At 41.6% G+C, this 14,807-nt stretch overlaps 2 protein-coding genes across 2 annotated transcripts in view; both read left to right on the top strand.

Moving 5' to 3' along the window:
• Positions 1-1,883, top strand: part of LOC148443057 (uncharacterized) — a 95,600-nt gene extending 93,717 nt beyond the window's left edge. Inside the window, exon 15 of the mRNA XM_088463268.1 lies at positions 1,819-1,883. Coding sequence (XP_088319394.1) covers positions 1,819-1,883 — 65 coding nt within the window. The remainder of the gene's footprint in view (positions 1-1,818) is intronic.
• Positions 1,884-3,684: 1,801 nt separating this feature from the next.
• LOC148443056 (uncharacterized) lies at positions 3,685-5,133 on the top strand. Its single transcript, XM_088463267.1, has 2 exons — positions 3,685-3,709; positions 3,803-5,133. The coding sequence occupies exons 1-2, from the start codon at positions 3,685-3,687 to the stop codon at positions 5,131-5,133; spliced, it is 1,356 nt and encodes a 451-aa protein (XP_088319393.1).
• The last annotated feature ends 9,674 nt before the right edge of the window (positions 5,134-14,807 follow it).

Genomic DNA, 14,807 nt, shown 5'->3' with positions numbered 1-14,807 from the left:
CAGAGATCTGACCAGTCTCCTCCCCACACTCTCTGGCGTATCTCATACATCAGGAGCCATCAGTCCCTATTATATTCCTGCTCTCCTCCTCACATCATGTCACTGTGTGTTACCAGCCAAGTCGCTCAGGACCTGGCATCGCAGAGAGGAGATGTTGCGCAACTGAAGCCACAGTGTATTAAGACACATCTGTAAATCTCCTTTGATTTTGATAACCAGACTCGGCCCGCACAGACAGGAGTCCTCAGCCAGCATCAGGACTACACTTACATGCGTATCTTCCTTCCTTATTCTCACAAACTGGTCTCCCTGATCCCAGAAGCCTCTGAGCCCTGCAATGCTTAATCAGTAACATGACCCACCTAACCTCTAATAGTGTGCAGTGGAACCATCCCTGTAATCTTTAATTCTCTATGTACACCAGTGGCAAAAGCTCTCTCATCAGCTGTCCTTTGCCTCGGTAAGACTGCTGACAGCAGAAGCACCCACTGCATCTAATTGGTGCCGAATACACTATTTCTCCATTAACTCGGATTCCAAAGTGATTCCTCTACTTTGTAATAGCATAACCTGTACATAATATGTAGACTTACTCCGATAATAAGGGAACCTAACTCCTCATGTACTTAGGACTTCTTGTATGTAAAAATCTTCTTTGTGACATTCATCCTGCTTTTTTTCCTTAATTATTGTGATATATCTGACAACTATGTAGCTGGATATACATATTATTTTAAAAAAGTAACTGCATAACTAATAAGTAAACTATTTGTGTTTATGTCTTTTGCTATGGACAGCCGTCGTGCTGCCTAAAAGTTACTTTGTTATTATTTTGCAATCAAATTGCGCAGCTGGATACATTCATTATTTTCCAAAGAGAAACTGCCTAAGAAAGCGTTGGCGATTTGTGTGTATACAGCGACATCCGCCGTGCTGCTTAGAAGATACTTTGGTACCAAAGTAGATCACTTTGCAATTGTATATTTCTAGATTGTTCACAAGTTTTCTTTGCAACAGTCGGCCTGATTCTAATGTGGACGGATTTAGATTCGTAAGGAGGCAGCAGCGATGCTAACATATGCAAAAGCAGCAGGAGGCATCTGTAGTAGAAAGACGCATTCTTTGATGGTCCACAGCTGTGTCCGAGGACACAGCCATCGGATCTCTTGCATGGACACCAGCCACCTCGGGTTACGCTGGGTGGCCGGTGGTGTCACATTGCTGGGGCTAGGAAGCCTGTGTCTGAAGATGCTGTCCCTGCCCTCGTTACTCCCACAAAATGGAGGCGACTGGCCGTTAGGTCTCATATATTTATTGAATACTCATTGTTGATGGTAATTATCTGTGAATAGTTTTATAATATTTCACTCTGTCGGCAAATATACATTTTAAAACACCATTTTGAATATATATTTGAACGTGGTCACAATTTAATAACGACCACGTATGTGCTCATCAAATATTATAATGGCTTATAATAAAAGTGAAGTATTATACATGAATAAATAATCATATGTAATAATGTGTGACCCCATAAAGAGTTCTCTAATTTTGTGTCTTTGCATCTTCACTTTTTTGAGTATTTAACTCCAGGGAGCGTCTCCAACATTGTGATAGCCGTTTCACACCGAGCCTCTGACTCGGGATATTGCCGGGACAACTCGGGTCCTGGTTCGATGTGAAATGGTCAACCCGGGTTGTGTGTCCCGAGTGTTCGAACCTGGTCCCGACACGGATATGCCGTGGTCTGAAAGGTGTTTAAAAGATGCTTGTTGGCAGATGACTCCTCTTTATTGGTCTGTAACACAAATTTTGTAGGACAGACACTGGTGCAGTGTGAAGGCGACAACCCGGGAAGAACCCATGTCCAACTTGTGGTGTGAAAGGGGTATGAGCAGCTGTGACTGGACCTGGGGTTTAGGTGTAAAAGGGGTATTATTTATACTTTGCGCATTGTAATAGTTGTATAGATAGTTGTCTTCATCACATCTGTATTATCTATATGTTTTTTTTAATCTTGTGCAGAATCTATTCTAATCCCTTCTTCAACTTCTTGGATGTTGTAAAGTAACTCCAGGTCAAGCATCACAATTTATTAAAACGAACCTGTCCACGCTTTATTTTACCTATATTGTACATGGGCCAAGCTGCGTGGAAATAATAATGCCGTGTATGAATTCAAAACGGGAGGATACTTGTCGGCGCTTGTCGCCAGAATTGACAATCTGTGTGTGTCCAGCGAATGACAGCATGAGGAATTTGCTCATCTTCTGCTTAAATCATTGAAGCTTGCAGCCCAGCCTCAGGAGACCTAATTTTCTGCAAGTTCCTAATCTATGAACTATGCTTCTTTCACCACTAAGGCCCGTATTCATTTGCCGGCGAAAAGTCCCGGACTTTTTGAATGCCGGAGTTTTTGCCGTCATCGCTAGTTTTGCCTCCGGAAAAGTATCGTGCTAGTCACCGCGATTCGCCCGATTCAATTCCAAAGGACGCGAAAACGCATCCCGGCTAAACTCAAATCGGCAAAAAGTCTTGTCAGATTTGGGGAAATCAGCGTGACACCCCCCAAAAGATGCAGTGACATGGGGGATCACTATGGATACCCCCGAATAGCCCTGTTGAAGGTATTTGGGGTGCTTTAAAGCTCTCAATTGGTGCTATTTAGTGTCTTTGCTCAAGTGGTGAAGAATAGCATTTTGCATTTTTTTTTGTCCAAAATAAGTAGTCCCATTAAATTTGGAGTACATGAAAATGGGTGCAAGCATGGTTAAAAATTGCTAAAGTGCGTTTTTAAAAAACGCACCTTCAGTAAGCTCCTGCAATCTAAAGAACAGCTTGGGCATACTTGGGGGACCCCCTGGAGTCGATTTCGCTATTTTTTAAGTTTGTACCCCAACTTTGTTTTTTTTCGCCCCCAAAATGAAAGTACTTTTTTGGGGTGTTCTAAAGTATATTTTAATCCTTTTTTTTTTTTTTAAAGCAGTTTACCTTTGGGGGACTGTCCCATGTCTGCAGGGGTGTTCCCGCAACTTTGCACCTCAAACCCCAAATTCTGCACTTTTTTCCGCCTCCATTCAGAGGTGAATCTTTCCCGCTGGTTACAAGGCACAGACTTTTCGCACCGGCGAAAAGTCTGTGGAATTGAATACGGGGAAAGTCCTCGCCTGACGAAATGACGTCACCGGCGAGAACTTTTCGCTGATCTCGGCTTTTCACCGGCAATTGAATACGGCCCTTTTGCAGGTAAAATCTCCTTGCGTCCCAGGTACAGAGCCTATAGTAATTTCTAATTAGAAACCTATTGCCACGTGGCTGGTACCATCTATCATATTGAGAAAATCGAGCGCTGGCATATTTCAAGATTTTGATAAAAGCTGTCCTTGCAGCTGTCAATCAAGACGATAAAGGGCCAGTGCTTGATTAGGCATTGGCCTCTGTATCTGGGGGATCAGAAGATTTTACCAGCAATTGAATGGTGTTTGAAGCACATACAATATAAATACTTGCAGGAACCTCGATACTAGGCTGCAAGCTTAAATGTCCTTGTGCTTCCTTTGCTAGCAGTGGTGGCACCAATGCCAAACATAATTCTATTTTATGTTTTGAATTAAAATAAACATGTAAACCCTGAGATAACTATAACATAGCATTAATATGTCAGAATATGTTATAAATTGTACCATGAAACAACTGAATTTACCCATTGGTAATTTGGGTACCGCTCACCATAGTCTTTATCAGTAAATTAACCTAATTATAGAGAAACAATACTTTTTACATATATTTATTTTATTCCCAGCAGATGGATGTAACAGAAGGAAGATCTCAGAGGGACATCTCATCTTATCTACATATGGTGACATAGAAGATCCCGACATCACCCGAGATTCTCTAGGACAAAACCCTAACACCACAATTATACATAGAGCACCTCACAGTGCAAATGTGTCATCTGACCCCTCTGATTATGGGGAATGTTCTCCTGATACCTCAGATAGTGGTACACCTATTACAGCTCCTACAATAGATAAAATATTTTCCTGTTCTAGAACAGATGCCCAACAGAACACAAAAGTCATTAATTATCAACCAACTAAGGCCACTGCAAAGCCCCATACATGCTCTGAGTGTGGGAAATGTTTTAGAGACAAATCAGCTCTTGTTATACATGAGAGAAGTCACACAGGTGAGAAGCCATTTTCATGTTCTGAGTGTGAGAAATGTTTTACATATAAGTCATCACTTGTTATTCATGAAAGAAGTCACACGGGTGAAAAACCATTCCCATGCTCTGAGTGTGGGAAAAGTTTTAAACAGAAGTCATGTCTTGTTTCACACCTGAGGTCTCACACAGGGGAGAAGCCGTTTTCATGTTCTGAATGTGAGAAAAGTTTTACCCAGAAATCTGATCTAGTGTCACATCAGCGAACTCATACAGGAGAGAAGCCATTTTCTTGTGCTGAGTGTGGGAAATGTTTTACACAGAGACCATATCTTATTTCACATCAGAGAATTCACACAGATGAGAAACCTTTTCCCTGTTCTGAGTGTGGGAAATGTTTTACACATAAAACCACTCTTTTTAAACACAAGATAATTCACACAGGTGAGAAGCCATTTCGATGTACTGAGTGTGGTAAAAGCTTTTCAAATAACAAACATCTTGTTAAGCATCAGCGAATTCACACAGGTGAGAAACCATTTCTGTGCTCTGTGTGTGGGATATGTTTTACACAGAAATCAAATCTTAACAAACATCAGGCGCATCACACAGGTGCAAAGCCATTTCCATGCTCTGAGTGTGGGAAAAGTTTTACACACAAATCACATCTTGTCACACATCGGAGAACTCACACAGGTGAGAAACCATTTTTATGTTCGGAGTGCGGGAAATGTTTTACGCATCAAACATCTTTTGTTACACATGAGAGAAGTCACACAGGTGAGAAGCCATTTCCATGCTCTGTGTGTGGGAAAAGTTTTAAACACAAATCCCATCTTGTTACACATCAACAAAGTCACACAAGTGAGAAGCCATTTTCTTGTTCTGAATGTGGCAAAAGCTTTACACGGAGACCATCTCTTTATAAACATCAGAAAATACACACAAGAGAAAAGTCATTTTCATGAGATGATAAACATGAAACAGGCTAAAACAATACTCTAGTACATAATAATTATAAAATGAAGATTGTAAAAATAGGCAGAAAGATAATTAGAGAGAGTTTAAAATCAGAGTTATGGTAGATATGCAGTAACATTTTGATATACTTATCATCCCCAGACAGATTGAATGGGTGTCATCAATATAAGACTTTATTCATTTAGATATTGGCATCACTCTGTACACTAAGAACACCACACTGTTGCAAACATCCAGAAATGTATATCAGCAATACTGTAAAGGTAATTGGGCTGGAAGAAATATTAATGTCTTTAGGCAATTCAAGTACTAAATGAACGCTGCCATCCCATATAAGAATGATGTTGATAAATCAACAGTAAGACATAAGGTGGAAATTGAATCATGAAGCAAAGAAATTATTAATTTCAAATTAATTCATGAACATGTTTGCATATCCTAGGGTCATTGCAGACCCCATTGCAGTGCCAGTAGTTTGAAGGTAAATCATACCTTTGAAAGCAAAATAATTCATAACTATGGTCATGAAAATCACAAGCAAGAAGTATATTTGTAGTCCATGGTTGGCCGAGTTATCCGATAAGAGTTTTTAACTGATGTGATCCTTCCTTCATGTCAGATTCACCTGTATAGACTGGTGATATCCATTAATCACATCTCGTGTAGACTTTTTAAGTCAGCTAGGGCCCAATAGAAGGTCGTATCTTGACGATAACTAGGGATGGCAGTAGCACGTTTTTGAACGAAATTAACTATCAATTGGGCCGGTGGTTGATTTAATGACCCTAACAGGACAACAAGACTCAAGAATTTTAGACTGTATGTATGCACCTTTTGGGGAATTCAATTGTTAGAAGAGTTGTTCTTTGGAAAAAAAATCAGCATTGTATGTATCATTATCTTGAGATTAACCATTATGTCACTCATCTGTCTTATTGCATTTATAAATTATACTGCAATTTTTTTTACTTTTTAACAATTAAATGTGTATGGATTGTAGTTTATTCTATTTTTTTCTTGTTATGTACACTTTAAGGGATTGGTGTTTAGCTTGATAAACTCATTATATTGTCATCATGCCGTTGGTTGGCCACATTTCTGGCTTAAAAAAGCTAAGTTTTGTTGCTTGTGAAAGGTAATGTAAAGAGGAAGGAACAGCAGTTTTTCTGTGGTGGTGCCCAAATTAAATTACATTTTTATTGGTTCAGTCAAAAGAATTTATATTTAATAATTTCAGCAAAATGTAGACATATATTAGAAAAAGGAAGTGGGAAAATAATTTGGAAATTTTTTTATTAAAAAGTTTGTAACATCTCCACCGTGTGTAACTATTAACTTATTTTTTATTGGCAGTAATAAACATTATCTGGGTGTGTTTATTTTTTAAATTGAGTATTTTTTATTGAAAATGTTTTCCAATTTAATAATACAATTAACAATAAAAAAAACAATAATCACACATCAAAATTGTAAAACATATCGGGTGTGTTTATTTTTTTAGTTGTACTTTAAATGTAAGAATTTCCAAAAATGAAAGAATATATCCATTCATACATCAGTCAATCTACAGGTTCATAAATATATATACGACAGCTAGTTTATATAAGGGAACCTTTAAGTAGTCTTTAATTTTCATGAGTTTAGTGAAAAAATAATGCCTCAATGAGTCAGTTGAAATGAAGTTGCTAGCTATTGAGTAATAATTTACATAGTCTAAGTAAAGAGTCTATACCTAGTTAGTAGTCTGTAATTAGTCGTGATATTTGGCCATTTAGAGTGTTAATCAGACAGTAAATAATATAAACTTGTACAAGTGTAAGTTGGAAAACTTAAAGCAAAAAGGAGTAAAAGGGTAAAAAAATTATATGCAGTAATTATCGTCTGTCTCCTTAATATATCTTATACCGTTACACCGTTTTTCAGTATCAACATTTTATTCTGATTGTAGCAATGTTATGTAGGTAAAACGCATCTAAGGTTCTGATTCAGAGATGTACACTATTCCGATAGTTAGTGCACATCTCCGACTGTTAGAAGACTGCGCATGCCCAGGATGTGTACTATGCATGTGCAGCCTTCTATCTGCAAGTCTAATCGCAGTGTCTTCCAGCCGCAGCCTGACTTACAGGCTGCAGCGTTTGGGAGGCAGAGCAGAGATGTTCTTGGGCAGTGTTCCCGGATTAAGTAAGGATCGCTATTGCGATCGCAACTGCGATTACGCACGCAGTCTCACTGCGAAAATATGCTAATGATTGCAATAGAAATGCTGTCACAGCCAAACATAAGGACGCCCACTTTACCTTACACACATCCGTAATACCTTGCAAGTCTGCCAAACAATTGGTAACATCGAGGACAATCGGAGCCTCACGCACACTTGCACAAAGTCTGACCTTACTCTGGAATTGCTAACCTTGTTGCACGCACTGAAAGCCCAAGCTGTGTATGACTTAGCAATGGCTAATTTATGCACGCCCCTGTAATGGCGTTCAAAAGCACTGGCACACCTGCGTTTCGCCGACCAGAACCCCCAGTCACTCACTGTCAATCATTCTGTGTTAAGTCTGCGTAGTCACTGCGATCGCAGTGGAGTCCTTGCACCCACACTGTGATGCATACGCAGAATGCAACAATTGGCCGATTGCGTGCGTAATCGCAGTTGCGATCGGTATCAGGCCCGCTAATGGATCTAGTTCAGGATATTTACTGCACATTTCTCATGTCGTGTAATGTATTGTTCATTGAAAGAAGGGTGGGTCAGGTGCGCTCTCTGGATGTGTGGGAGAACTGGATTGTGTGTGTTATGTGATGATTGCTTAGAGACTGAGAGATGGACAAGGAGGTGCAGGACCAAAACCGTTTGAGTAGGCACAGTGCTGCTCTGGAATGGTCCCAGGGGGTTGTTCCCACCATCACCTGCATTTAGGGGAACTCCCCACCTGCAGTCTTAACACAGACCGCAGCATCGCCTCAACGGCGCCGGCACCACTCGTCCAAGCCAGGACAAGATAGGCATTGCCCCTGAGCAAGACACGCCACCTCCAAGGCAACCTACCGGTAGGTAAGACTATTTGCATGCTTCACCATGCGGGACGCCACCACAGCAACCTTAAAAGACATATTGGGGGCGATTCAAATGTTTTTTTGGACGTGATAATGAGCGCCCAGTTTGCTGTTCAATTGTTCTGGGCGCTCATTAATTATCGCCCTCTTTGCCGCCTAAAAGACGAGGTTTAGCCATCTAAAATGGCTAAACCTGTCTTAATTTCTGGTTAGGGCGCGCTATCTGCGGTTAGCGCGCCCTAACCAGGGTGTTTCAGATGCTTTTCTGCTCGTGCACTCCTGAGTGCATGCAGAAATGCTCTGTCAGGCTTTGTAAAAAAAAAGTCGCCGGCAGAACAGTTGATTTCCCTCCTTTGTCTTCCATTATCCATCCAACTGCTTGCAAGACTGTAGCCCATAGGTCCAACAGGGAAGACGTGCTGGTCAAGAACAGCACGGTAAGGAGCCCCCTAAAAGGGTCCACCAACATTCCCCCCCGAGCCAGTCACACCACACCCCCTGGGACCATAACGGCAGCACTGTGTCTACTTAATAAACGTTTTTGGTCTTGCACCTCCTTGTCCATCTCATTTTCTAAGCAATCATCACATAACACACACAATCCAGTTCTCCTACACATCCAGAGAGCGCACCTGACACACCCTTCTTTCAGTTTGAATTCTCAGTAGGACCAGGTACCCCTACTAAAGGTGCAGCACTCTTCCCTCCTCCACTCCAAGCAACAGCAGATACCCATACACACCTCAGCTACCCCCATACCCTCCCCCAACTACTAACCCCCACCACCCATTCCCAACCCCACACTCACCCTGAGCACACCCTACCCTCCCACCCCCTCTGCCACCCACCACCCCTCCCACCACCTTCCCCCCCGCCAACACCACCACCACCCCACTGTCTACACAGACATCATATGAGCGCGGTTCACAACCATTTTTTGTATTGTTCATTGCACACAACTTCTGAGGAAATTCCCAGTATCGGGATGAAATGTGTTAGTTTGCAAATCTCACCTTCTAACTGCTTATCTTAGAATTCCACTGCCTCTTTGTAGTGATTGCTGTACAGTATACATATTTCTGAGGGCACTGGTGATTACTGGCTGTATTGTGTGGTTCTACTGGTTACAGTTGCTCATAGATCTATTATGCACCCATACCAGTTACCTACTTCCAGTTTGTTTTAGCTTTTTGCAGAAGTACCCTTCACGACTCCCAGACACGGGGCATTGTTGCTGTTACCACACCATTCCACCTCTGGCGGGAGAGTCAATGCTGAACATCTGCATGGGTGTCCAATCAGTGATGGCAGCTTAATACGTTATTCTATTTGTATATTTATCTTTGATCAATTTGTTGATTAATGTGTATTTTATCCTATAAAACTGAATATTGCTCCCTGTTAGGACTGTTTGTCCTGTGCAGGATATTTGTAATAGAAACTGATGTGTTTTGTAGTGATGTTGCATCTACAGGTTTTCTATTTTCTTTTCAGTGGTGATTTATTATGGAATTGTTTGTTCTAGTGATGTGATTGTTGTGCTTGTTCATATAATGTGCGTCCACCTCTGAATCAGGCCTTCTGGGGCATGTTCTGTGCCTGGTGCTGCTGTGACTGCATTAGTGTCTTTTGTCGTAGTCGTGTTTGCCACTTTGAGCAGCTGCAGAAACAACCATCGGAAGCACCATCGGTGCTTGCACCAGACTCATGAAGAATCTCCGTCAGAGCATGGCTTCCAATGTGAATGATTAACCATCTCATCTGTGTCCAAAACCCCTTCCTCGACACTCCGATAACAAGATCTTTGTGTGTACAGTATGTATAGCCATCTCCCAGGAGCCCAATACATTCCAGAGTCCGAGCAGCTCAAGCGGTTCTGCGACACCATGGGCTACAGGCTCCGTACGACTTTTTAAGGATTAAGAGACATGCGCAGTTAAAAACAAGTCGGAAACTTTACGAACATCGTCGTTGCATCCAACTCAGAATCAGAACTTATGTTTCTATAATAGAAGTAGTATTTGGACCAGTCATTCGTTGGGTTGCTGGCTATTTTTTCCTCCCTCTTCCCCCACATTACCATCTCTCTCCCCCTCTTCCTACGGAACTCCTTTTTGTCCCTCTTTTCTTGTCTCTCTTTCCCCCTTCCTCTTCCATCTCTCTTTCTGTCCCCTCTGTCTCTTCTGTATGTCTCTCCCTTCCCCTCTTTCTCCCATCTCCTGCCACCCTCTTTCTGTCTCCTTTCATCCACCGCCTCTCTCTCTTCCTCCCTTGTTTTCTCTCTCTTGCAATAAAGCTCAGTATATCCTAGGATAGTAGCTCACTGCACAGCTTAGACAGCCAATATAGCGCAGTGCAGTACGCCAGATCATCCTGTCAGACTCACTCAGCTGCCATCAATGCAGTGAGTTGGGAGCACCACACAAAGACTGAAACTCCCCCTGTTCATACTGGGCTCTGATAGGATGTAACGTTGGTTAGGTAGGAGCAAGATGGGCCTGTGCATACAACCTTCTGGCTGACTGCACATGTCAGTAACAGACCTTTTAACTTATTATACAATAGATATGTAACAATTGGTACTACAACGTTATAACAAGGCTGTACTCGCAGCAGTTCCTAGATCTCTATGTTGAATGCCTATCTTATATCTACAGTCTCTCACTAATTTACTTATCCTACTCAACAGTTTTGTAAGTAAATTTGAATAAACAATAACTTATAACTTATTTGAATATTATCACATACCAGTCACATTGTGCAATAGTACATATAATGAAAGAAATACATCGAATAGCCGCAAAAAAGCTTTTAGGGGTTCACTCGACGCGTATCGTCACATTTCATCTTTTATTTTGGGAATAACGCTACTGTATATTTTAGTTACTAAACTGTGTGAGCCCCCTGACACTATTAGAATACTATATTATAATTATTATTTTTTTTGTATGGATTTCAGATGAGCCAGGTGGAGGTATATTATTTTAAGTAAAAGAAGATAAAACATACTGGTCTACAACCACTAGAACCCTATCACCCTGTAGACCCCTGAGAACTCTCACACCCTCTATGTTGTACCTTTCCCACATACGGTATAGCGTGACATGTTAGATCCATCGCCTTCCAAGGAACACACCCAAAGGTTACTGGAGACAAGTGCTCACTTAGAAACACGAGGTCAGTACCTACAGCGGTGCAGTAACATCTATCTCAGCAGGTACTGGGCTCGTACTATTTTGCCCCTTGCCAGTACCTCCACTCTTCTAGAGTAGGAACCTAAATCAACACAGTTTCTGAGTCAGTACATGGTGAGACTGGTGAATAGAGCTGTGTAAGCATGCTGGCATAATATGTCATCTATGTACGTTATACATTATATTACACCTTCCCCGTGGCTGTGCCCATGCTGTGCCATTTCCTAGCACTGGCCTGTATATATCTGCTGCCCAGATGCCAAATATACACATGCAACGTACATATGTAACATTATATTACACCTTCCCTGTGGCTGTGCCATCTCCCAGACTGACCAGTATATATATGTGCTGCCATGTGTGCTGTACGTGTATGCTGGGCATCTAGGCCGTACCTTGCCTCTTGAACTTATGATATACCAACTTCTATCCATTTCACTCACATAAGCTGCTATTTATTTTTTTAAAACAATGTTCCCCTTTTTAAATTGAATGAAATATTGACAGCTGTAGATACCTCTCGTGATGTCTTCCATTTGTTCTAATCCTTTGATAAAGGGTTGATTGTATATTTTATTCATTGTATTTATTTTTACTTTATTATTTTTTTTTATCTCCTAATTCTGTGTCTCTAAATAAATTGTTTATTATTTATATATATATTTATATGCACCAGCACTTTATTTCTTTGAATCACACTATGGGTCTATATATTTGACAATAGTATTGATATGTGTCACACTTATATTATTAGTGCACTTTAGCAAACTAGTCGCTCTGCAGTCAACCAATTTGCCATATGTTTATCAATACTTTTACCAGTATTTTTTATTGACATTGAGCTGACGCCTACAAATTTTGGGCTTTGTTGCTATATTTCTGTATGTTTTATTGATTATTAAGTTACACACATTAACACACTCCACTATCTTATATTGGCGCCGTACCCACTTATTTTTTCATATATATATATATATATATATATATATATATATGGGTCAGTCTCGGAGATGGCACAGCCACGGTGAATTTGTAATATAATGTACATGTACTGTACACTGGGCATTATTGTGGCAAGAGACACGAACCACATGGTCAAGATGGCGGCTGTGGTGCTAAAATGGTTAATACTTGTGCAGCAGAACTATCGCATTACATGTACTGTAAAATAATATTTAATGTTTTGGGCAAGCATGCAGCGCCGCACCGATCTCAGTCAGGCAGCTGTGGCGCGTATGTGTATTAATCGCTGGTGCGCTGCGTCTGGGGAATGTAAATGTATTAGGTGGTGGCAAGACACACCACTGCAGGCTAGAGCGCTTAGTCCCAGGCTGCCGTGTAAGGCTTAGGTAAAGCAAGTCTATATATATACACATTACTATGGTGAAAAAATGTGTTTTAAAATATAAACAGATGCATTTAAGCTAATGTGCGGCTTTGCAGCTAGGACTGCAGGGAAGTGTTAGCAAAGCATCAGCAGATTACCGATAAAACATGTTACTTTTAAAGCACTGCACGCAAATGTAGAATGGCCATGTTTGGGAAATGTATGTATAAATGTAGGTGTATACATTTACAGGAATTATTATTATTATTATCGTTTATTTATATGGCGCCACAAGTGTTCCGCAGCGCCTTACAAGGTACATACCCAAAAAGTGACTTACAGTAAAATACAATACAATGAAGGACAAGGACATGGATAATATACATTGATACATAAGTTGCCATAACACCCACATAAGCAACAAAGCATAGGCACCAAGTGTTAGGTGTCCTAGTGGTGAGTAAGAGGTAGATGAACATATAGTAAGGAGAAGCACAAGAGGGTAGAGGGCCCTGCTCGCAAGAGCTTACATTCTCAAGGGGAGGGGCAGACAGATGGGTGTGATACAGTTGGGGAAGACAGGGAGGAGGGAGCATGTAGTAGCAAGTTAGGATGAGAGCTGGAAAGCGTTGATGAAGTAGTGGGTCGTAGTAGGAATGTATAAGGGATTGCCATCTTCTAGGACACAAGATGCTGATGATTCTAATCTAGGAAAAGTCTACTGTGAAATGACATGACCAAACCTTTGTGTAAAACACTTTCTTTGAAATTAGCTCCAGGGGGTATTCCTGTGTTGTGGAAGTTCTCTAATGCTGGGTACACACTGACAGATACATTGGCCGATCAATTGATCGGCCAAAGTATCTGCTGCCCGTCGGCCAGTGTGTACCCGCAATATGTCGGTGAACGTCGGCATATGGCATTGGCTGTGCTGCACAGCTGGAGAGATATGTCTGCAGACATATCTGTCCATTGGCAAGTGTGTATGGGCGGTCTGCAGACCACATGTACACACACAGCGGCAACCGCAAAGATGGGGACGGGACACGCCCCTGACCCGGCCACCGGGTACCGCCCCCATCCGCTGGAACCAGAGGGCACAAGCAGATGATGGCCTTTCAGAGTGTATGAACGACCATCATCTGCAGACATATCTGTCCATTGGCAAGTGTGTATGGGCGGTCTGCAGACCACATGTACACACACAGCGGCAACCGCAAAGATGGGGGCGGGACACGCCCCTGACCCGGCCACCGGGTCCCGCCCACATCCGCTGGGACCAGAGGGCACAAGCAGATGATGGCCTTTCAGAGTGTATGAACGACCATCATCTGCAGATATATCTGTCAGGTGTGTACCCACCTTGAGAAAGTGTAAATCAGACTGTTTAGGAAAGCCAAACTGGTTTGATACATAGATATTTGGAAAGATGCAATTTACCAGTTCCTATGAAATGTGAGTTGTATTTACATTTTGAGAGACAGTTATATGCTAAATCCATCTGTATTTTAGGAAAGCCATCTGGTTTGGGTGATAGTTAAATGAAAGGAAGGAGGAAATTGTTTATTTCCTTTGGAAATGTAAGATTTATTTATATTTTATGAGACAGTTGCCCTAGAGGTCAGGAGGGGGCGGGGGAGGGGGGGGGCTGTAGCCTGCTGTCTTGTGCTCTTGCTATAGAAATAGGGCCTGTGAGCCCTGAATGTAGATATAATCTGACTCTGAGAGTATACTTCTATAATATCTGTATGCTGTGAATGGTCCATAGGACTTATGAGCAATAAACATCTTGCCTTTAAGACGACACATCTAATTGTATCCTTTGACCAACAGAATAGTGCAAAGCACTATACTGGATTAAGCCCAGTGTCTCCAAGCTAAAGCCCTCTACCAGTTAGCCTGCAGAGACTGGTCTATTGTGAGGGACCAGTGGAAGTTAGTCAACGCTATTCAGGAAGTGTTTCAGCAGCGTGCACACACACATACCCAGAAGTGGTTCCAGGTGCCAAAGTAGCAGCCTGGGAGAAGTAGTTCCAGTGTAGGAGCCTAGGTGGTAGTAGTAAGCACTTCCAGGAGC

Source organism: Taudactylus pleione, unplaced genomic scaffold (genome assembly GCF_031769625.1).
Source record: "Taudactylus pleione unplaced genomic scaffold, aTauple2 ptg001337l, whole genome shotgun sequence".
NCBI lineage: Eukaryota > Metazoa > Chordata > Amphibia > Anura > Myobatrachidae > Taudactylus > Taudactylus pleione.
Note: the sequence above shows the minus strand (reverse complement) of the source record. Positions and strands in the feature narration are given on the sequence as shown.

Excerpts from the sequence above, each read along its gene's own strand:
- LOC148443056 (XM_088463267.1), top strand. The coding sequence starts at position 3,685 with ATGAAACAACTGAATTTACCCATTG. Across the intron at positions 3,710-3,802 it reads ACAACTGAATTTACCCATTG|CAGATGGATGTAACAGAAGG; the intron begins GTAATTTGGGTA and ends TTTTATTCCCAG.